Genomic DNA, 25,325 nt, shown 5'->3' on the forward strand with positions numbered 1-25,325 from the left:
ATGAATCCCGACGCATTCCTTGCTCTTTGTAATACGTTAAAACAGAATGACTTCTTACAAAGTAGTCGATATGTGAAGATAACGGAGCAGGTTGCTGTATTTTGCCTCCTAATGGCACACAATTGGACACAAAGGGACGTGGCTGATAGGCTCCAACGTTCAGCACATACTGTCAGCGTATACTACAGAAGGGCGTGTAAAGCCATGTGTAGGTTGGGAAAGACCATCATACAACCGACTGAGACGCACATGCCGCACCAAGTCGTCGCTCAAAATGGCAACTACTACCCATGGTTTACGGTGAGCAATGCTTGAATACTCCATCTTTACAATTCAACTTGTCTTAAAGTGTTTTTTTACACCGATTCCTCTATACTTAGTTGTCAAAACTTTGATTGCAGGGTTGTATTGGTGCTATTGATGGCACACACATCGATGCGAAGGTGATCAATGGGGATGAAAACACATACCAAGGCAGAAAACATACAACCACTCAAAATGTAATGTGTGTGGCGGATCTAGATTTGAACTTCACTTATGTATATGCTGGTTGGGAGGGGAGTGCGCACGACTCCCGCATCTTCACTATGTGTGTAAATGATCCAACGCTATGCTTCCCAACACCAAAAGATGGTATTGTGCCATGAACTGATACCTATGAGTAATGTATGTTATACCATGTCCGTTATTGTGCAGTACCTACCTTTTCCAAACGAATTTACATGTTGTGCAGGATTCTTTTACCTAGTGGATTCGGGATATGGATGCTATCGCGGGTTGCTACCTCCATTTCGTCGTGAACGGTACCATTTGCCCGAATTTCAACATGGGCAAGACATACCCAAGAGTATGCGGGAGCTCTTTAACTGTAGACACTCAGCTATGGTCAGCGATTGAGCGTTCCTTTTCGATATTGAAGAACCGATTTCCTATTTTAAGAAAAATGCCCCCATACCCACTACGATACCAGCGCCTATTTGTGATCGCATGTTGCACTTTACATAACTATATAAGGAAGTTTAGCAGGGTGAATGATCCATATTTTGCTGAGGCACTACGTAGAATAAACCCTTGGATAGATGTTGCTTATCAGGCGGAAGGAGAAATTGTGTCTTTGGTTTCCCCTAAAGAATGACCAGATCAATCAGATGCGAGTGCAGTGCATATGGGGAAATTAAGGGATGCAATGGCCAGAAGTATGTGGTCCCACTTGTCTCCGTAGGATGGGGATGTAAAGTTGACCCACTTGTCTTCTCATGTACTATGATTTCGCTATGTGGTTTATGTAAAAGCATCTTTAGTGGACTATTTTAAATTTCTGTCAATTTTAGTTACAAATTTCACTTTTTTTGAGGTTAACTGTCACTTCTCATGTGCTTAAAGTGTTGTCTAAAGAAAATGTGCGTGCATTATAATTATTAATGAATGAGCTTAAATTCCATTTGACTTCCATGCACATATATATAGACTCTCTTCATCGTACTAGTGATTCATCAGGTTCACTAGAAGCCATATAGAAGCAATAGACTTTTTATGATGGAGACCTTTCTCTATTTCGGTTGGTTTATGGAGGGGTCCTTTTATGGTGGTTGCCGGTTGGTGCATATTTAGGGCATTGAAATTGGGGTAGCATAGGTTGTGCTATGCTTATGACCCATTACATGTCATAAGCATGTCACATGCTCGCTGCCCCTTCTTTTTTTAACTTTTTTTCTTTTCTTTTCTTTTCTTTTCTTTCACATATTGGTTCATATTGTTTAAAGAAAATAACATATGAAAAAGGAAAAAAGATGTAAAAGTCAAATTTTGATTCCTAAAAAGCGTGCACTATCATTTACGAACAAGAATTCCCATTGTGCTGAAATGGGTTTTTAATTTTTTTTTTGGCCACATACTATATGCTAAAATCGTGACATTTTAAAAAATTTTCGTCTTGTTGTAAAATAATGTTATATCTTCCTGCTTTAATTGCCAAGTTTTTTTTTTTTTTTTTTTTTTTTTTTTTTTTTCGTGGATATAGTATTTTTTTAGAGAAAATTATAAAATGGGTCAAGAGCATTTGAGTCATTTGACCATGTATCAAATAAATCCTTGTGATACCCATTTATATTAAAATAATTTCGTTGTAACAAAAGGTTTCATGTCTTATTGCATAAATCTATTTTGTCATGATGTAAGAGGTAAGTTCAACACACATATCAATCTATATGACACAAAAGATAAATCTATTTTGTCATAATGTAGGAGGCAAGTTCAACACACATCAATCTATATGACACAAAAGACACGGTTATAATAAGAAATAAATAGAAACATGACTATCATGCGGAAGCAAATAATGTACACAACCACCCAAATAACATTACAACATTACAAGATGTCCACGATTTACCTATGTCACATTAATGTAACAAGATCCAAGGGTACATTGTTATAAAAATGAATGACAATTCAATATAAACAAAATTCATAAGTGCCCTAATATTGAAGCCTAAAAGGGCAGCATCCCTTGATTAACACCTCTACGTGCTATAAGTATACAAATTAGAATTACCACAAGTGCTATGCATAGGGCCCGTAGGGATTTGAGTTCCAAATATAACCTGCGATCGTTTGCAGCTTTAGAACGTAGTTCACTTTCCAACCTCATATTCTTTGCCCGCAATTCCAGTATTAGTTGTCGGCTGCGGGCATCAACTTCTTGTTGGTCAACCCATACAAAGAACTTACAGTGGGTTCCGACCCTAAAATTTGGGCAACCATAATACCTTTTGCCTGGATTTGTCTCTGTCCACGATGTTTTCATATAAGACGTTAGGCCACAATAGAAAGTGCGGGTCGAACCTTGGACGCGAGCGGATGAGGATGTTGAAATCTCTGACATCTACTGAAAATACTAGTGAGAAAAAAAAAAATAAAAATAAAGTAATAAAAAACATAGATGTTAGACAAAGGATGAGGATAATATTAAAAGATAGTATGTCAATTTTTTTTGTTCCTTATTAAGAACATTCCCTAATAATATGCCATTTTTTTTCCTTTTATGTATAAATGTATACTGTTGGAGAAATAATTAACACCAAAGACATGTGGGCTTAAGGTAATATCGGGGGCCGAGCCCATCGGGTTGGCCCGGCCAGATCAGACCTAAGTACAAGACCAGTCATTATCTTCAAAAAGACGGATATTCAAAATATATCAAGATAGACTTCTATCCCATCAAATATGTGATAAGGTACCTAATAGAATGACATTAGCTAAAGAGAGTGTCATATCCAGTTTGGACTCTACTACCCAATTTGAATTCTATGAAGATAAGACTCAAGACTATGTGATCTAGGACTCAGACTCCTAATTAGAAAGATAAGATTCAAGATTATGTGATCTAGGACTCAGACCCCTAATTAGAGTATGCTCCAAGCACTCTAGCAGTTTTATAACTGTGAACTGTGAGCCTATAAATAAGACTACTACGCCAGATATTAAAAAGAGGGCAGATTCTTTGAGCTTTTGAGATTACATATATTTTCCAAAAAATTAGTTTGAACTGACTGAGGCATCGGAGTGGGGGTCCGGTCGACACCCCCATAGTCCGACGAGCCGTTTATTATTTTGCAGATTACAAGGAGAGCGAAGATTAAGGAAGGCAACGAATTACAAGGCAACACGTCACCGTACCGGAAACTGTACCAACAGTTTGGCGCCGTCTGTGGGAACGACGAATCGTTTCTTGCAAAAAAAATAAATCCGCAACGGTGACTGCGTGATCAAATCAAGTTTGAAACCTCAAATCGGAATTTAATCACACCAAATCGGTGTTGAGAATATACTAGATCTATGCTTAGAGGTAATGAATTTACATGGGTGTACAAGCGCAAATTCGTATGACTTGCTTTATGATGGGTCAATTTATTTCTGAAAAACAAATCAAAAAGGAAAAGAAAAGACCATGTGATGTATAAGAGCATTCCTAGCAGCTTCCCTTCCTTTCCCCTTCATTTTTCCTAAATGTAGGGAATAAAACTACTTTTTGCTTCCCCATCAAAAAATACCCCACAGCAGCTTCCCTTCATTTTTCCCTATATCATTAAAATATTATTTTGTTGCTTTTACTTTAATTAAAAGTAAGAAAAGAAAGAGATAAAGTAAGAGAGAGATTATATTTTTAGAATAAACAATTGAATGGGAGGTGAACAGTGCTTCCCAATGCATTGGGAAGCACTGTTCACTTCCTAGGGAACAGATAATTGTAGGGAAGCTGCTGTGGGGTGGTTTTTTTGACTTTCTTAAAATTTTCCCTAAAATTTAGGGAACAGATCCCTTGTAGGGAAGCTGCTAGTAATGCTCTAAGGCTCCAGATATTTTGTTCAAGTCAGATCTCCTACGTCCAGAAAAAGACAAAGGAGAAGATGATTTTTAAAAAAAAGGGAACCTCAATGAGGAAGAATGGGTTACTGTTTATGGAAGTCAAATTAGACCCCAGAACTCCAATCTAGAGTTCTGGTCAAGATTTCTTGAGTTCAGGGAAAGGCAAATAAGAGACAAGCACTCCTTATGCCATGATGGGTGCACAACAAAACCAATCACACTTCCGCCCCCAGGGAAAGTTGCAAGACTAGAGATACAGAGGAATTGCTTGCTCGCAGGGAACCTACGGGTTTGCCTAAGTCTTGACTCGATCTGGTTCCTGCTTTCTTCTTCGAAGAAAACGATGGGTACGAGATCCAGACCCTCGTCAAAGGAAGATCCACGCTGGCTCATCTCAGTTCAAGTTCAGATCCTTTCCATTGATACCAAGTTAGGTGATGGAGGGTCCACCGTCATGAAGGTCCAGCTCTAGATCCTCCAGTTGACTCCGAAACCACCGAAAGCGCTGGTGACGCGATCCACAGGACGACAAAAGCAAATCTCCGGTATTTTGGGTTTTGCCCAGTAGGACGTCGGAGCCCCAAACGGAGAGGTTGTCTTCTTTACAAACCCGGACCTCCGAGGCAGCGATGACACTCCACTGCCACGGTAGTTCTACCCAAAAGCTTCTAGCTCTCGTCCCGGGCTCAGCCGAGAGAGATTCGAGCCTTGGTGAAGAAGAAGGAATTGATGGACACCCCTTAATCTAACCCATCTCCAACTTGATGCACCTTGGATGATTGGTCTCTGTGATAGGTTTTTGGGAATTTTTGGGATGTTATAAGTATATTTAGATTTGTATCCGAACAGATTCGGAAATTGTTTGATCCCCTCGGTCTCAGACGACGACACATACTTTAGCGATTTTCTGATTTCATATGGTTGCTGTTCAACCACATGTCGAGGCTTGATTCGGTCAAATTCTCCCTTGTCAACCGAGCCGTGGCTCAGAACCTCCGTGGCACCATCGACAGTCAGAATTCGAAGGATGATCGGATTGTTTGCATGGTCTCGGCAGTTGGGATGGTCCACTTGACCACCGAAGCTATTGCCACCGAAGGCCCCACGCTATCCTTCGGATCAAGGTCACCCCGTGTAGTGCCCCGTTGCCAGGTCGGGGTATGCAAGTCATAGATGGAGTCAATGCAAGGTGACTGCTGGTGAGCAGCTTGAAGATCGAAGGACTCACTGCAACATGTTCAGTAAATTGCCTTATAGGAACGAGATCCCTTTCTGCATCATTTGTGATTTATGTTTCAAGTTGGCAGTAACCCGGTGAAGAAGAAGAAAATAATTAACCTTGGAAGAGGCAGAATTCTATGGTTACCTTTTTTAAGATAATATTTGAGTTAATTTGTAAAAGAATCTATGTGTCTCAGTAAGAGAAATTTTTTACCAAATCTGTGAAAGGCTTGGTCAGTGATGACGACAGCCTCGGTGACGCGATATGGTACTCCATGAGCCACAGCCTCACTCTCGGCTACGAATGTGCTTGGAGAAGATAGAAAACTGAAGCACGAACAGGTCATCCCCTCCTTCCTCGGGAACCCCTTCTAATCAATTCCAGCAGGTCGACTAGAGACATGCAGCGCTGTCGTGGAGGGCCCAACTCAAGTGGACCAATAACGTGACAAGAGCTCGGGTCTTTGCTAGAGAACCGAGGACTTCATTCTCAAAGCTTTGAACGACGCGTGCTAGTACTCAAAATGTTCATATTTAACAGCCAGCCAAGAAGTAATCGAGCTCTGGTTGTAACCCGCGAAAGTCTAAAGCCAGATCCACAACCGCCAATGTCTTGGAGAAGAAATCGGATGGTAGAAGATTCTCGGAAAATCAGTTGAAGGGCAGGCTTTGGAGAGATTCTCCAAAACAAGGTCCTCAGAATTTTGGCTCATAAAAAAAAAAAAAATAATAATAATAATAATAATAAAAAAAAAAAGAAAAGAAAAAAAAAAAAAAAAAAAAGAAAAGAAAAGAAGACGAAAAAATACTCCGAGTACAAAAGTTAGATCCGAGGTGTTCTACCAAGGAGAAAAGCTAGATCCGAGGGTGTTCTACAGAGGAGAAAAGATAGATCCGAGGGTGTTTAATCCCGAGGTGGCCACTCTCCGAAAAGTTAGACCCGAGGCATAATAACCCTCCAACAAAAGTTAGATCCGAGGGTGTTCTACCGAGGAGAAAGGATAGATCCGAGGGTGTTCTACCCAAGTGAAAAGATAGATACGAGGGTATTCTACCAAGGTGAAAAGATAGACCCGAGGGTGTCATACCGAGAAGAAAGTATATTCCAAGAAGTTTGATCCGAGGGCATTCTACCAAGGAGAAAAGCTAGACGCGAGGGTATTCTACCGAGACGAAAAGTATGTACCGAGATGACACATACCGAGAGTATTATTCCGAGGGTACTATCTTGAAGACCCTATGCCCAAGCTTTTAGTTCCAAATAGCATAGTCCGAAGACCCCTCCAGGTTTGCCATCCTCCGAAGTGCACAGTCACATGCCGAGGGACCAATCCGAACCGAGGGTCCAGCTTAAGGAACTCTCCCAAAGAGCCCCATATCGAGTGGCGTGCAAGATAAGGAACTCTCTCAAAGAGTAAGACAGTTCATCTTCATCGAATTCACCAGATAAGTTCATACTCTTCTTTTACAAACATGATTCATGTTAAAGTAAGGATAAATGTTGGTTTTTATCAACCAAGAAATATATATATATATATATATATATATATATATATATATATGCATGCACTTGTACGCTTTGCTGAAATGTATATATATTTTGATAAAATAGACTCATGTGTTGAGGCTTCACTCCTCTCGTGAGTGAAAGGATCACAAAATCATCCCGACGGATGAAAAGAATATATGGTGCTACTGTGCATTCTGCTATTTTGTTTTAGTATATGCAGTGCTTCGTTAACCCTTTTTGTAGAAAAGATACGGGGAGACAACCCCTACAACAAATTATACAAGGAAAGTCTCTCGGTCAGTCCAACACCGAGAGCCAGGGAGACAACCCTGCAGAGAAAACAAGGAAAGTCTCTCGGTCAGTCCAACACAGAGAGCCAAGGAGACAACCTTGCAGAGAAAACAAGGAAAGTCTCTCGGTCAGTCCAACACCGAGAGCCAAGGAGACAACCTTGCAGAGAAAACAAGGAAAGTCTCTCGGTCAGTCCAACACCGAGAGCCAGGGAGACAACCCTGCAGAGAAAACAAGGAAAGTCTCTCGGTCAGTCCAACACCGAGAGCCAAGGAGACAACCTTGCAGAGAAAACAAGGAAAGTCTCTCGGTCAGTCCAACACCGAGAGCCAAGGAGACAACCTTGCAGAGAAAACAAGGAAAGTCTCTCGGTCAGTCCAACACCGAGAGCCAGGGAGACAACCCTGCAGAGAAAACAAGGAAAGTCTCTCGGTCAGTCCAACACCGAGAGCCAAGGAGACAACCTTGCAGAGAAAACAAGGAAAGTCTCTCGGTCAGTCCAACACCGAGAGCCAAGGAGACAACCTTGCAGAGAAAACAAGGAAAGTCTCTCGGTTAGTCCAACACCGAGAGCCGGGGAGACAACCCTGCAGAAAAAACAAGGAAAGTCTCTCGGTTAGTCCAACACCGAGAGCAAGGAAGAACAGACAGTCCCCAGGTATTGATTGATCTCTGCTAAGAATAAAGCAGCAGTCCGAGACAGAATGGAAGCACTTCTTCATCAAACTTCTCCAAAGATGATCAAGCTACATCAGCGTCCATCTGACTCCTCCCCACGAACGACCCGAAAGAGTTATGGTGGAGATGCTCAGGAAAGAAATCCGCCCGAATCCTTTCCTCGAACAACCCGAAAGGGTCATGGAAAGGATACAAAGGGTTGAAACCCTCCGGTTGGGGGTTTCCGAAGGATGAGGACTAGGATCCGCCCAATTCCTTTCCTCGAACAACCCGAAAGGGTCATGGAAAGGATACAAAGGGTTGAAACCCCTCGGTTGGGGGTTTCCAGAGGATAAGACTAATGATATCCAGAAAAGAATCCGCCCGAATCCTTTCCTCGGACAACCCGAAAGGGTCATAGAAATGATACAAAGGGTTGAAACCTCCCGGTTGGGGGTTTCCGAAGGATAAGGTTATGGATATCCCGATTAGAATCCGCCCGAGTCCTTTCCTCAAACAACCCGAAAGGGCCATGGAAAGGATACAAAGGGTTGAAACCTCCCGGTTGGAGGTTTCCGAAGGATAAGGTTAAAGATATCCCGAATCCTTTCCTTGAACGACCCGAACGGGTTATGGAAAGGATACGACGGCGGGATTGCAGGTTTTCAGAAGGACAAGAACATCCAAGATAGAATCGACTTGAGTCCTTTCTTCGGACGACCCGAAATGGTTATGGAAAGGACACCAAGACAAGAAAACCTCTCGGTTGGAGGTCTCCAGATGCTATGAATACGGATCATCTAAATTCAGAGATGAGGAAATTAAAAGGTTAAGATTTCAATTCAGTAATTTCATTTCAGTAATATACAAAGTCTTCTACAGGTTACAAGGATTTCAGAAAAGGAAGGTAAAGTTTAGCGACCTGACTACCCACCTCGAACTATTTAACCTGCGGTCACAGACTAAACTTATGGGGGGTAGCTCAGAATGATAAAGTTTTAGGAAAGACCCAAGAAGATAAAGATTCAGGATGACAAAGGTTCAGGATGGTAAAGGTTTAAGGAGATAAGGCTTCAGGATGATAAAGCTTCAGGAAAACAAACAGGAAGGTAAAGGTTTAGAAAGACAGATCTTCAGGAAGGAAAAGGTTCAGGGAGATAAAGTTTCAGAACGACAAAGCTTTAGGACGACAAAGCGTTAGGATGACAAAGCTTCAGAATGATAAAGTTTCAGGAAGGAAAAGCTTCAGGAAGGTATAAGGATAAAACCTCTTTAAAAAATCATCAAGTAAGACTCAACACTTTGATGCAAATAGTTTTTTTATTCTCCTCTGTAAAATTTTTCAACAAACCGATTGTTTGTTCAAAATATTTGGGGTAGCTTAAATTTCAAAAAATTAGACCAGTTCTTCCCTCGGAAAAAACTGACACAAACCGATTGTTTGTTCGAGTTTTGGAGGTAACTCTAGTATAAAAAGTAAGATTTATAAGAAACCGAGATATGTCTCGGAAGAACTTTTTGAGTGAGAAACTTTAAACTTTTTTCCAGGTAAAGATGTTCAATTCAGTTTGAAAAATTATGAGGTTTTACGGCTAATAAGATAAGGAAAGTGAAAGTCAAAAAGTTCAAGACTTCCATTCATTAACATTGAAATTTTGTTCATTACAAAAAAAAAAATTTACATGAAAAAGAAAAGATACATTTAAAAAGGAAAGTTCAAGTATTTACAGGTTGAAGCCCTGAGACTCACTCCGAACTCCGAGATCTCTTTTACACCATCGTCCAGGATACCAAGAGGACTTGACTATCCGCCTCGAACGACTTAGCCCGCGGTCGCGGACTAAAGCTATGAGGGGTAGCTCAACAAAGTTAAAGCTTCTACAAAGGAAAAATCACCGAAGTTACACCAAACTCTCAAATTAAGATTTCTCAGGAGCAACTCGAACAAAGATACGGGGAGACAACCCCTATAACAAACTATACGGGGATATCACCTCTACAAAAAATAACCAAGTAAGTTCATCACTTCCAAAAGATTTTTTCATATCCTCCTCGGTCATAACTTACACAAACCGATTGTTTGTTTAAGTTAAGGAGGATAACTCAAAGTAAGATTTTTCTCTCCTAGTCACGGAGTTCAAAACAAAAGATTTTTCCCTCTTCAGCTCGGAGGTTAAAACAAAAGATTTTTTCTCTCCTAGTCACGGAGTTTAAAACAAAAAGATTTTTGAAACAAAAGATTTTTCTTACCCTCCTCGGAGTTAACTTACGCAAACCGATTGTTTGTTCAAGTTATTAGAGGATAAGTGAGAATTGATTTGTTATGGAAAGTTTTTCCATAACAAAGAATTCAAACATTACAAGGTTCAAATTATTGAATATGGTATTGACATTTGTCATTGTGGTTTGTATCCAGCCTAATTGGATTCATTATCTATTATTGTGGTCTCTCCTACCCAAAAGGAGCTATCAAACCCCATCTCACGTTAATACCCAATATCGGGTACCTATCACAAGGTTGATGGGGTGATTGGGCTTCCCTCCCCTTTGAGTGGTTGCGTCACTTTTTTTTTTTTTAAGAGGGCAATGAATTTAGGGTGAATGGTTTGATAGCTCCAATGAATTTAGGGGAGGTCAACCTTGCTCCCATTCTCTTGTCTTATACTAACTTAAGAAATATAAGTACCCACGTAATAAACAAACAACTACCTATAAGGACTCTACTGTTGTAGTGACAGCAACCCAACTATCCACGTTGCCTCAATTGTTGTAGTGGCAACAACTTGCCTCAACTGTTGTAGTAGTGGCAGCAACCCAACCCATGATCTTCACATGTGCCCCTCTCATGCGCTATCTTTATATCAACTTCCACGGCCAAGTAACGTGGGTTAACTTGGTGTGGATGTGAATTCCTACGTGGGACTCCATCATTCAGCCCCACTTGAAGAGGAACCTTGTCTTCAAGGTTCATGTGTGGAAATTGATAAGGGGTTTAACCTCTTTGATTCCGCGCTTACCTTCCACAATTTCGGTGTCTCCATCTTCGAACTCCTCAAACCTTCCTCTGTTGCAGAAACCTTAATAGAGAATGCTTGAGGTGTTAGGCAACGATGTCCCGGTGTGAACTTTTCATTGCAACCGAAACACAGGCCTTTCTCCCTTCTTTTTTGCATCTCATCCCACGACAGTTTCTTGGCAGCACCAAATGAATATGAGCATGTAGTATTTGTTGAGTACCAGGCTGAATATGTTGACACAGTTGAGTGGTTGGACTTGGGGAAGCTTTCGGTATGTTGTGGTTTCAGCCCTTCACCTCTTGCAGTCTTCCGGTCTTTAGAGAGATTATCATCTCTCATTTGTGCTAGCTTAATGGCGTCACAGAGGGTCTTCGGTTTGAACATTCGGATTTAGACACAATATCCTTTTTTAATCCTCCAAGAAATGTTCCCACGAGTGCCTTTTGAGGCCACCCATCCACCTGGTTTGCCAATTGCCTTTCTTGTTGATATTCCAGCAATGTCCATTCTTGTTGGATTCTTGAGAGTGCCTCATCATAATTTTCAACTTCGGTAGGACTGAATTAGATCAAAAACTCTTTTTCAAATACTTGTCACGTAATGGGCAATTGGCTCTCCTTGTACACCTTCTTCATCCATTGCCACCATTGATTGGCCTCGCTTTCTAAATGAAAGACAGCCAATGACACCCTCTGATCTTCTGGTGTTTGCTTGTAGTTAAAGTATTGAACTACCCGATCCAACCAAACTGCAGGATCATCTCCCAAATAACAGGGAAATCCAGTTTAGCAAAACCATTTGACCCGTTGGATCCACTCGAATGCTCGGAGGAATTTTCTCCCGACATGTGAGTTGAGACCTTCTCCTTGGTCGTAGATGACTTGTCCTTCTCAAGAGACTTGGAGAACATATCCTTTAGCTCACGAAAGTTGGCCTGTGAGTCTGTACTCAGATTTTGTATTCCGTCTTTTAGATCTTGTAATTCTAACTCCAATTTCTCGATACAATCCTTGTTGGTACCCATGCTTTGATACCAACTGATAGGTACCCGATATTGGGCAGTGACGTGAGATGGGGTTTGATAGCTCATTTTGGGTAGGAGAGACCACAATGATAGATAATGAATCCAATTAGGGATACAAACCACAATGACAAATGTCAATACAATATTCAATAATCTGAACCTTGCTCCCATTCTCTTGTCTTATACTAAAGAAATATATGTACCCACGTAATAAACAAACAACTACCTATACAAGGACTTTACTACTGTAGTGACAGCAACCCAGCTATCCACGTTGCCTCAATTGTTGTAGTGGGAGCAACTTGCCTCAACTACTGTAGTAGTGGCAGCAACCCAGCCCATGATTTTCACGTGTGCCCCTCTCATGCACTAGCTTTGTATCCACTTCCTTTGTATCAACTTCCACAGCCAAGTAATGTGGGTTAACTTGGTTTTGACGTGAAGTCCTACGTGGGACTTCATCACATTGACCTCTCCTGAGTCGAAGACGACACAACCAACTCTACAAGCGAGGAATGAGGAGAAGAGACTTTCACAGTAGGGCTCGGGTTGAGAAAGCCCCTCCGAAGGAAACCCTTCTTCATCGAATCTGCCATACCTGCAAAAACCTTCACTGGAGGCACTGTAGCTGCTTCTCTTAGCTGTAAAAGTGACAGGGGTCCTCATTGTTGCCAGATACTTTGCTAATAAATCCTCATTCAACTGCACTGAACGACCTTCCCTAGCCTTCTAGTAGTATTTTTGAAAAGGCTTAGGTATCGACAACATGGGAAGAGAAGAACGAAGCTTCTCACCCAACACAGCCACCCTGAAGGGGTAGGAGGGGCAAAGCCAGCACCACCTGAGCTGATAGGCAAAGGGGTAGGAGAATATGAAGAACCAAAACCAATGGTTAAACTCACCGAAACTGGAGGAGCATCCAAAGGCACTAAAGACAGCATCTCTGCCATCAGCTAGGGAGGAAAGATGAAGCGAGCGTAAGCAAACGACTTGATGGAATCAACCGCTGGATCAAGATGCAAATAGCTTGACCCACCCACGGAAGTTGACAAGCCAAGAAACACCCTAGAATGTGCCGCCGAAGTCAATTCCAGCCTAGGAGAACTCCCATGGGCAACCGTAGGACGTTGAGAGCACTTCACAGAAACGAGACCCGCTACAGGATCCGACACAAGACCCGTATCCTCAGTGGCTTTCGTCTGATTCGTTTCTTTGAGTTTGGGTTTCGGCATGAACCGACCAAAACAAAATCCTTTGCTCTTGAAGACCAGATCAGACCTAGCAGATTGACCCAAAAGCTTCCCAACAACTTGGCCCATAGCTAGGTTGAAACTAACAAACATCTTACTCCATGTACGCAAATTTGAATGAAAATTAGACCCCCTAGCAGAGCCTACCACGCCTCAAGCAGAGAAACCAGTATCAAGCTTCTTCTTGCCCAACGGACGCAGCGGTTTCACCTTGCCAATGGATCAAGCAAAGGTAACTCCAACACGAAGCAATCCACCGCCGATCTCAAAACCTTAAGATCTGCAGACCTCACCACCGGGAGGATATCAAGAGTACACGGCTTCACCAACGGAGCCCACATCTTGGAATGTCGACCACCCACGATGGGCAACACTGACCCAACAGGGCCTAGGTCCGATCTCATCACTTCCACAAATGAAGGCCCCGTCCTATTTAAAATCAAACCCAGCCTTGGCCCATTCTCCTTCCCACCCTTCTTCTCCGCTGAAGACGAGGATCCACTCCCACAACCCATCGTAACAGAGAGAAAATCTGATGCCTTTCTAAGCTCACTGGAAAATTTGTGCCAACCCTACCCTCCACGACCCTCAAGGATTAGAAGAATCCCTCTCCGATCGCCCATCCCATAAGTTGCCGTCTCTAAAAATTGGCCATCTTTGTTCCCACCTCTATGTGCGATTAGAACCTTTGACCCTTCCTTGAAAGATTTAACAAACTCTTTTATCTCCAGGGAAACCCAAAAGAACCTCGATCATCGACGCTAGCCAAGCAGTGCACTAGTTGCTCAGGATGACCTCGCCGAAGAAGCCTTTCCTCTTTTCGTCCACCCACATCACCAACGCCTCCAATCCAAGATCGAGAGCACAAAAGATTTCGACTCCACTAAGAACCTCATTTCCATCTCAAGGCTCACCCAAATTTTAGTATCGAGCAATTATGAAAATTGAAACTCATGATAGAAAACTTGTGCTAATTGTAGTTGCTAGTGAGTAATGTTAGTTGCATACTTGGATGGTGCCATATTCTTGGTAGTGTTAATGCACAGGTTAGTAGGATTGTTTAAAGGGAAATATAAAAATAGATACACTATTATGGTGATAATTTATATATGCATGCTTTTAAAGTTTTGATGTTCAGGACAACGTGGTTTACTCTTAACTTCATAGCTTTTTAAGATCCATAAGCATTATAATTAAGAAACATTTGATGGAATTATAATTTTATGTACTTATAGGTTAGTTGAGATAAACACCATGAACATGAATGTGTTATATATTTTTCAATACCATTAACAACATATGTGTTATCTAAATTAACTCTCTTTCGTTTTTTTTAATATATCATATTTACTCATATTTATAGTTATACTTTATTTGTTTAGAAAATTCAATATATACTCATTCAATAGTTTAGGTATTAAATATATTCTATAATATAATATATGTACGATATTAAAATTATAATGATATATAACACATCAATTGCCATTCCAACTAGTATATATATATATATATATATATATATAATGATAGTTACACCCAAATCCACTTTCCTTTGCCTTTTTTTTTTTTTTTTTTAAAAAAAAAACAGTCCAGAAAAAAGAACAAAACGTAGGGATAAGTATATTTTTGGTCATTGCAGATTGAATTTTGACAAATAACTCTGAGTTTTTAATTCATGAGGTAAGTAAAAAAGAATAAATTAGTTCCTGTTATTAGAAAAATTGATAAAATTCATTAATGTGTCAAATCAACACAAATCAGGTTGGCCAAATTAATGAAAATATAAACGGTATAGATTTTGTCATCATTGAAAAAAAAAAAAAAAAAGAAGAAGAAGAAGGAAGATGGGTTTGGATGTAAGATGTCATTGAAGTGTACTATTTCCTGTGAGTGTCATTCATTCATGAGGCCCTAAAGTTGCCACATGCGTGCGTACCCACATGCTTAAGGTCCAGTTCAGAGTACCAGTTTGGCCCAACTAAAGTCAAGAGTCCCCCGTCTTCATTCCACTTGCTTTTCCCAAAACCCTATTATTCCCTGTTTGAATCTCCGGTACTCGAACCAAAATATTCACATTTCCTTTTTGCAATTGGATCCTCTCAGATTATCCAGTCCACCAGATCCGCATTTTCCACTCTCCTGCTGCACTGTACCAGTGCATGTTTTGGACAACAATTTCCATGGAAAACCCCAACTTCTGAATCATCATCTCAAGGTTAACGCTCCTCATTTTCTTTTCTTCCAAACATGGCGGGGAAAGCTGACCCCATGAACGGGGCTGTGAAATCGGGATCGAAGGAGAGTGCCCCGGCAGCCATGCCAGCGAGCCTGAAGAACCCCGATCTAATCTCATACTTCTCGCTCAAATCCCTAAAATTGAAGACCAAACAGCAAGAGCTCCTGCTCCGAGTGTCGATCCTCTGCCTCGTCTATGTGCTGGCCTTCGCCACCCGCCTCTTCAGTGTGCTCCGCTACGAGTCCATGATCCACGAGTTCGACCCCTACTTCAACTACCGTACCACCCTCTATTTAACCCGCAACGGCTTCTACGATTTCTGGAACTGGTTCGACTCCGAGAGCTGGTATCCGCTGGGCCGCATCGTCGGCGGGACGCTCTACCCGGGTCTCATGGTCACCGCTGCCATCATCTACTGGATCCTTCGCTTCCTCCGCTTTGCCGTCCATATCCGCGAGGTCTGCGTCTTGACGGCGCCGTTTTTCGCTTCCAACACGACCCTCGTCGCGTATTTCTTTGGCAAAGAGCTCTGGGATTCGGGGGCGGGGCTTGTGGCGGCGGCACTGATCGCCATTTGCCCGGGTTACATATCGAGATCGGTGGCCGGATCGTATGACAACGAGGGGGTGGCCATATTCGCGCTGTTGCTCACCTTTTACATGTTTGTGAAGGCCGTGAACACGGGGTCGTTGGCGTGGGCCTTGGCCTCGGCTTTCGGCTACTTCTATATGGTTTCGGCGTGGGGAGGATACGTTTTCATAATCAATTTGATCCCGCTTTACGTGCTGGTGCTTCTGATCACGGGCAGGTATTCGATGAGGCTCTATGTGGCCTACAATTGCATGTATATCTTGGGAATGCTGCTCGCTATGCAGATTCGTTTTGTGGGGTTTCAGCATGTTCAGTCCGGGGAGCATATGGGGGCCATGGGGGTGTTCTTCTTGATGCAGGTTTCGCTTCCTATTCTTTTCAATTGCTGCTTCACTTTTGCTCCCCTTCCCCCCTCTTCTCTGCAAGTCAGTTTGTTGTACTAAATTGCCCCATTTGTGTAGGTATTCTTCTTCTTAGATTGGGTTAAGCACTTGCTAAGTGACACGAAATTGTTTGAAGCCTTTTTGAGGATCACTGTGACGACTGCAGTTGGTGTTGGTGCTATTGCTCTTGGAATAGGCACGGCATCTGGGTACATCTCTCCATGGACTGGTCGCTTTTACTCTTTGCTTGATCCAACATATGCAAAAGATCACATTCCAATTATTGCTTCTGTCTCTGAGCATCAGCCCACGGCTTGGTCATCTTTCATGTTTGATTTCCATATCCTGCTTTTCCTTTTCCCCGCGGGTCTCTATTTTTGCTTCAAGCGGTTGTCAGATGCCACAATTTTTATTGTTATGTATGGTCTGACCAGCATGTATTTTGCGGGAGTCATGGTTCGGTTAATTCTTGTTGCTACACCTGCAGTATGCCTTATTAGTGCCATTAGTGTTTCTGCAACTATAAAGAATTTAACTCTGGTAGCAAGGGCAAAGGATAAGGTTGCCCAGACTGGTTCCAGGGGAAGCAGTAGTTCAAAGGGATCATCTAAGGTGAGGCCATTGCCACTTTAAATAGTTTGAACTTTTTATTTTGGTTGATTAAAGGAAGCATTGTTTTTATTGTATACGTGGGAATCTCAGTGGTTCAATCATGCCAAGTGCTTTGTGTTGGCCAAATGCCTATAGCATCTATAAAATGAGGCTGCTACTTGTTGCATGGAGAATAGACAAAATGTTGTTACATGCTTACTACTTGATCTTTCATGTTTTTTAATTTTTAATTTTTAATTTTTATTTATATATGTTCTAAAGCTTCTTTCCATAGAGATGAAATATGGAAGTCAGTTGATCAAGGAGTTCTTGGTCAGTATTTTCAGATCAACTGATTTTGTAATATCAGTCATGTTGCTTAAAACTTTAGGAAGATCATTAGACCCCATATCTATCTAAAGGTGTTAATTTGTCTTTTGTACTTCCAATAAATAAAAAATAACTTTAACTCGTTGACTAAATTTGGTTATATTTATATTCATTGATGATCTATTCTAGTGGCTCATCTAGGATAAGGTGACCTATAGTCTTGGATATATAAACTCCAAAAGTCAATGCCTGATTGCCTGCTTGTCACATACATCCATAATTACTGTATGTTTGGTCATATTTTATTGTTAACATCAATATGCTAAATTGAGACTTTCTTCTTCTTTCTCTTTTATTTTATTTTATTCTGTTTTATCTTTGTATTCAGAGTTTAAAGGTTCTGATAAAAAAAAGGTTCTGTTAAGAATTTTATGGCTGTCTATACAGATGACAATTTAAGCATCCCATTACAAAGCCATTGAGTTAATGAGTTGGCCCAAGGTTTGTATGCGAATCTCTGAGGGAGGGAGGGTTGGTGTAATGTGCCACATTGCTTGGGAACGGGAATGTGGATATGCTTATATGTATATTTACACATTTCTTGATACAACGCGTTTTAAAGCCATGATTAGTATGAACCTATCAAAACTCCGCAGTTAACTGTGCTTATGCGAGAGTAGTGTTGTGATGCGTGACTTCCTAAGAAGTCTGGTTCGAATGAGCCAAAAGCGGATAATATTGTGTTGTTAGCGATGGGTCGTTACAGTTGGGGATTAGGAACTTGTTGAGGTTCAATCATGCTCTCTTAGGTAAATGGCTCTGGCGCTATGGGATTGAGAAAGAGGCTTGGTGGTGGACTCTAAATATGGAAGTCCATGGGGAAGGTGGTGTTCTAGTGAGCTTGTTTGGGAGTATAGGGTGGGTTTATAGAAGAATATTTGGAGGGGTTGAGGGAAGTTTTGTAGTCACCAAATTTGAGGTGGGAGATGGCTCCAAGATTAGATTTCGGCATGATATTTGGTGTGGGGATATGGCCCTTATGGATGCCTTTCCAATTTTATTTGGTATTGCTTGTGCAAAGGATGCTCTTGTGCAGCCCACATGGAATTTTTTGGAGGTTCCATTCAATGGAACTTGAGTTTTACTAGAGCGGCTCATGATTGGGAGGTGGATACCTTTGCCTTGTTCTTCATGATGTTGTATTTAGCGAGAATAAGATGGGAAGGGAAAGATAATTGTGGTGGGTCGCTTCCAAAAAAATGGTTGTTTGGTTAAATCCTTCTACAGTGTCATGGGTTGCATGATGGTTTCCGTTTCTCTCAAAAGAGTTTGGCGGACTAAGGTTCCATTGAGAGTGGCCTTTTTTGTGTGGTCGGTGGCTTTAGGAAAGATCCTTAACATGGATAATCTTTGGAAGTGACGCGTCATTATAGTTGATAGGTGTTTGATGTGCAAAAGGAATCGAGAGTTTGTGGACCGTCTTCTTCATTGTAAGGTTGCTTGTGCCATTGGGAATGCTTTCCTCAATCAATTTGGGTTGTCTTGGGTTTTGCCTAGACGAGTAGTCGATTTGTGTACTTGTTGGTGAACCGCCAACAACATTCAGAGAGCTATTGTGTGGAAGATGGTGCATTCGCGCCTTTTGTGGTGTTTATGGAGGGTAATGAATGATAGAAGTTTTGAGGACCGCGAGAGGCTTATGTTTCTCCTTTAGTGATTAGTTATTATGATTTTCTTGTTTGATTTGTTTCTACTAGTTTAGTGGCTTTTCTTGTATACTTCTTGTGTACATGATGGCGCCTTACACTTTTAATGATATCTCAATTATTTATAAAAAAAAATTATTGTTTCAATGATTTGATTCAAAAGTTTAGTTGGTGTGGACCCCATATTGGAAGAACTTCATGTTCCTTTTTTGGACCTCTAAACTTTTTTTCTGATGCTAAACTAATGTTCAGGTTCATCAAGTAGGTATATGCTGGTAAACACAACTTAGAGATAATATAGAGGAGCATGGATAGTTGGACTCTGCTTCTTGCTGCCAACATTATTTGATGATCTCCTTTTGATCATGTTGTATATATTAAAAAGTATTGTTGCTTACTTTTCCTGCTTAAACAGGCTTCACTTGATCATTCCCAGCCTTTCCAAAGAAATGGTGCTATTGCGTTACTTTTTGGTGCTTTTTACTTGCTCAGTAAGTATGCTACCCACTGTACCTGGGTCACATCAGAGGCATATTCATCTCCCTCAATTGTCTTGGCTGCAAGGGGTGCCCATGGCAACAGGGTCATCTTTGATGATTATCGTGAGGCGTACTTTTGGCTTCGGCAGAATACTCCTCAAGATGCTAAGGTGATGTCATGGTGGGATTATGGGTACCAGATCACCGCAATGGGAAACAGAACTGTTATTGTTGATAATAATACCTGGAATAATACACACATTGCTACTGTCGGTCGTGCAATGTCATCATATGAAGATGAGGCATATGAAATTATGAGGTCGCTCGACGTGGATTATGTATTAGTTGTCTTTGGAGGTGTTACGGGCTATTCTTCCGATGATATTAACAAGTAAGGCCATATGAAATTACATTTTGAATCATTTGGAAATCTTGAAGCATATGATTTTTTTGGTTTATTTTTATTTTAAATTTGACTTTGGATACATTAGCTGTCCTTTGAGTAATATACATTTAAGGTTTTATATAAGCACCTGCAAATGATGCCCCGGAGCCCCTTTTTTTCTTTTGTTTTTAATAGTTATAACTTATGTGGGTTATGTATCAAGCAATTGTGGCATTTTTTCTGACTCTTCTCATAACAGTTGGAACAATCTGCGGAAAAATAATGAATTAACTTCATAACTACGTGGTCTGGCATGTTGAAATTACTAACAATTGTCCATTGAAATGCCTTAATTTTGGGAAACATGCTGATCCTAAATTTGCGTCTTGGCTGATTGCCCAGACCAATTTGGCACCTTTGTCCTTTTAATCTATTCTGTAGGGAGGAGTACAAGTAATGTTACTTCAATACAAATCTGCTAATATTACTTCTATTATATATACTTGTATACTTTAGATTTTTTTTTTTCTTTTTTGGTATTTTTCATTCTCTATTTGAAGTACTGGACCTTATATGTCTATGTTTACCGTCCATCATATACTAACTCGAAATTGATTTATCCCAGATTTTTGTGGATGGTGAGAATTGGAGGTGGAGTTTTTCCTGTAATAAAGGAACCCGATTACCTTGTTAATGGCGAGTACCGTGTTGACAAAGGGGCAGCTCCCAAGATGTTGAACTGTCTCATGTAAGTTTTTTACCATTGCTAAAATGATTTAGTCATTTCTTCTATTAATTGTAGTGAATTACCTGGTCACAAGTGTGAGCCTGATATGTTCTTGTTCCTCAGAATTTTGTTTCTTGTATTGTTAATGAACCAGCACTTTCACCTTTAGTCCTCTATTCTTTCTCTCTCTCTCTCTCTCTCTCTCTCGAACAGACGACAGTATCCTTGATAAGAAACAAAAATGGTACACGATGGTTTCCTTATTTATTTCTGTAAATTTCTTCTTGTAATCAGGTACAAGCTATCATATTATCGATTTGGAGAGCTGACAACAGAATATGGCAAACCACCTGGGTAAGTTCAAAGTTTATCTTCCATTTTACTAGAAAAGGTATCATATGAATGCGTGTTTGTAACCACAGGCACACACTCTTGTGGATACACATGTCAACAATAGCATGGTATTGCATGTCATATGCATGTGAAACAAGGAGAATATCAATAATCAGATAGCTACTTCATGAATGAGCATGCAATAGTGCATACATGCAAGCAGAGAAGAAAATTAGAATTCAAAACATGAATTTGACACTTGGAATACAAGTTTTTACCTTCAATTCACTTAGGTTTTTGCGCAGCTGGGTACTGAATTTGTGATAATTGCCTCCAATGTTCATTCTCAAATATTATTAGATTTACCGTTTACATTGACCTTTAATATTCTGGCTTCTGCATCAGAGATGCTTGCAATTTTACAGATTCGTGGCATTAGAGGCCTTATTGTACTTTGAGTGTGAACATGCTATACTTTTTAATGGCAGGTTTGATCGAGCAAGGGGGGTTGAAATTGGAAACAAGGATATCAAACTTGAACATTTGGAAGAGGCTTTCACAACATCTAACTGGATTGTTCGTATTTACAAAGTCAAACCACCTAATAATAGGTGGTGAGGAGGCTCTCTCTGCGGGATAGTGAAGAAGATGGTAGAGGCAACTCTCAGAGCTAGAGTCTTGAAATATAGTGTTAGAGATAGAAAACTATTTCCATAGAGTTTGCATTTGTAGCATTCAAGGCTCTTAAAATGTTTTTGGAGATTTTGTAATGCCGTTTTGCCTCATCTATTTATACTGTTTATTTGATGTTATGGTTGAGCAACAGTTGTTTGGATGCAAAAATATACATTTTCTCTAATTCCATCATGATATCTGTGGCCCTTATGTTTTTCCTCTTATCAATTACAATTTGTAAGAAGGCTTGGCTGAGCTAAAACATTTTGCCATTCTTCAAAGTTAGCTGCTGTTTCAAGGAATTACAAATCGTTAGTAAATAGGTTCAAACTAGAAGAGAAAAAGAAGTTATTTTGCCTATTTTGTTAGAGAAGAAAAATAATTCATAATAGTCAAATTCGATTATTTTGAGTTATTTGCCTATTCTGATGATCTGTTATTGAATACATCATTATTAAATATCATTGAGTGTTGGGTATAATTTCTTACAAACCGGTTTGTAAGAAATTTTTGTTCGAAAATATACTTTCTCTCAAATTGACACCTATTGCAAAGACACTATCAAACTACCAGTTATGACACTTGGAGTTCCTCAAAGTACAATTTTGTTGCAAAAGAGCCCCTTCATTAATTGCTGGCATTAAAATGGACGAAAAATGACGCAATGACCTACAAATCGTTAGACAATATCTATTCCAAGTGCATAGAGTTTGATAGGCAACAGAATTATACCACAAGGATTAAAGAGCTTTTTAACTATTGTCATATAATGAAAATGATGCTAAAAAGTAACAAAATGCTTGGGGTTAAGGAAATGAAAATGAAATTCTCATTCATTTTGTTTTGTTTTGTTTTATTGGTTTATGCAATTCTGATTCATCAAAAAAAGAAAAAAAAAATGAAAATGAATGCCCATCCTCAGTGGAACGCAGTGAATATTTACAACAATAAATCCATTTTTTTTTTTTTTTTTTCTCTCGAATGGATATACATTTAAAGAGAAAACTAAGGTACTGCACTAGAATACAATCATATAATCCAAGGGTAAAACATATACAAACAAAACAGGATATATATGCTTCATAAGAAAAGAAGCAGCCTTTCAAGCAAATATAATTGTGACCTATTCCACACAATCACGTACGGATTGCCTAATCAATCCCCAAAGAATTGTGTTAAACCAATACTATTCAATCCCCAAGAGCTACTACATTTGTGGAACATAATTCAACACTTCCTATGGCTATGACTATCTGCTTCAAATAATAAGAAAACCTCTGATTCCCCATGTGTTAAACCAATCTTCAAAGCTTGGATAAACGACAACAATTCTGGCAACTTTGAGGCTAATAAAGATTATTTACTTTTGTGTATATATTGTCACCTTATTTTACTTGCTTTTTTGTTATTGAAAGGCATTATCTAGTTAATTAGAAAGAAAAAGAAAAAAGAAAAAAGAAGCTATTATCTAGTTCAGACCATATAGGGATAAAAATTTCTACGAAAGTGAACTTGGAAAAACAAACGAAACTTCAACTCATACGAATTGCCTAAAAATGCTCATTTTTTGTAAAACTCAGTTGGAGTTGATAGCTAAAAATAGTTACAATACGAAGTTTCCTTCAACATCTCTCCAATAAGTATGATTATTCGATGGGAAGAATAACATAAAGAAGCAGGAAGAGGATGAGGAAAAGGATGAGTTTCACTCACTGCACAATGACTCAGGTTCTCCTAGTGTTGTTTACAATTCTCATCTTGAGCATTCCAATTGAGCACCTTCCATCTCCGACACCACCTCCTTGCGAGTTGTGGCCATCTTGCTTGCCAAGCCAACGGCTACATGCCACCACCGCCACTACCACCACGACAATAACAGAAATGTTGATAAGGCAGCCCCCCACCATCAACACCCTCAGAGACACTCTGGCTAAAAGAGGCCGGCAAATTCTTGTGTACTCAATTTTGAAAGATCTTTTGCAGAATGGTTACCGGTATCAGTCTTTTATATAGTATATAAATGCACTTGTACACAACCAGAGCAAGAAGTGGATACTAGCTTAAAAGTTTAAGATTCATAAATCATAGTAATACAAGAGTTATGATATTTATGTAGATAATGTCCTTTTTTTTTCTTTTTTTTTTCTTCCCTAAAACGTGAGTGCGTAGAATCTGTCTTATGAGAGTAATGATATTTATGTAAATTATGTATTATTTCCCTAAAACATGCGTACATAGAATTTATCTTATGAAGAGTAATGATATTTATATTTGTTTTTATGTTTCCAACTGAATATTCAATTGCAGGATTAATTTTGGATCCTAATAGGGCAAAAGAAAAGTTCTGGAGGGAGGTTGAATAAGAATAACTCGACTGTATCAAAGCCTAGTCACATGTGTTGGCGCGTACATGACATGCGCCAATAACAACCGGCCCGTAGGAGACTGCATGGCTTGGCCCAAGTGGGCCAATCAAGAACCAGCTCAGTCTAAAAGATAGAACACAAAAAAAGAAGCCCTAACCGACCCATAGGGGACTACATGGGTCAGCCCAACCTAGCTCGCTAATCGGACACAATGGGGTTCACAGAGGCGAACCCAAGTGGGTCAACCTGGAATCATCTTTAGTAAAAAAAAAATAAAAAATAAGTATTTCAAATTGTCCCATTATGGATTATGTGGGTCGGCCTAACCCAGCCTGCAAATCTGACCCAATGGGGTTCGTAGGATGACCTTAGTGGGTCAATTCGGAACCATTTCAGGTTTAACCCAGATCCACAAAATATATATATATATGGCAAAGTTTTGTCACAGGCACCCACTTGTCCTCCTAGTCATGGTGTGCCTTGCGCTAGCCACGGTCTTCCCACGAAGCCATGCCCAAATCCACCTCAGCCACCTCCACCTTGCTTAGCCATGGTTGCTTGTTGAGAGAGAGAGAGAGAGAGAGAGAGCGCGTCAAGTCTTGGTCTTGGACAGAGGAGAAAATGTGAATTTTGGCATAGGTAATTTGGGTATGTTTCAAAAGATAGGTCAACCTCATTGGATCTAATTCATGGGCTTGGTTGGGTCGACCGACGCAATTCCCTATGGGTTTGGGCTATCTATTTTTTATTTTTTTGGCCTGAGCTGATTTTAGATTGACCCACTTGGGTCAAATTGTGAACCTATTGGGTCCAATTTGCGGTCTAGGTTGGACTGACCCACGCAGTTCCCAATGGGTCGGTTTGGGCTGTTTATTTTTTATTTGGGATAATTGCACCACTAGTCCCTGCGGTTGGCCTAAATTACAAATCACTCCCTATGATACCAACATGAATTCAGAGATATTTGTGGTTGGCTTAATTTACAAATCGATCCCTGGAGTCAAATCTCGTTAAAATTTTTGATAGATTTTGTTAAACGCTACGTAAGCGTCACGTCAACCAATAAGATGGTGACACGTGTCCATTTTAATAAAAAAATAAAATAAGGGATCCAAGGCCATGACCTTCCACGTCAAAAGCATTCTCAATTCTCTTCTCCCCCTTTGTATCTCCATCCCCATC

At 40.3% G+C, this 25,325-nt stretch overlaps 2 protein-coding genes across 2 annotated transcripts; both read left to right on the forward strand.

Annotated features, from left to right (window-relative positions):
• On the forward strand, positions 1-897 carry LOC133866152 (uncharacterized). Its single transcript, XM_062302701.1, has 3 exons — positions 1-300; positions 402-633; positions 734-897. The coding sequence occupies exons 1-3, from the start codon at positions 1-3 to the stop codon at positions 895-897; spliced, it is 696 nt and encodes a 231-aa protein (XP_062158685.1).
• Positions 898-15,329: 14,432 nt separating this feature from the next.
• On the forward strand, positions 15,330-21,987 carry LOC133865700 (dolichyl-diphosphooligosaccharide--protein glycosyltransferase subunit STT3B). The gene is made up of 6 exons (XM_062302134.1): positions 15,330-16,527; positions 16,630-17,163; positions 19,594-20,048; positions 20,668-20,790; positions 21,064-21,123; positions 21,591-21,987. The coding sequence occupies exons 1-6, from the start codon at positions 15,589-15,591 to the stop codon at positions 21,718-21,720; spliced, it is 2,241 nt and encodes a 746-aa protein (XP_062158118.1). The 5' UTR covers positions 15,330-15,588; the 3' UTR covers positions 21,721-21,987.
• Positions 21,988-25,325: the final 3,338 nt, after the last annotated feature.

Source organism: Alnus glutinosa, chromosome 4 (genome assembly GCF_958979055.1).
Source record: "Alnus glutinosa chromosome 4, dhAlnGlut1.1, whole genome shotgun sequence".
Classification (NCBI taxonomy): Eukaryota; Viridiplantae; Streptophyta; class Magnoliopsida; order Fagales; family Betulaceae; genus Alnus; species Alnus glutinosa.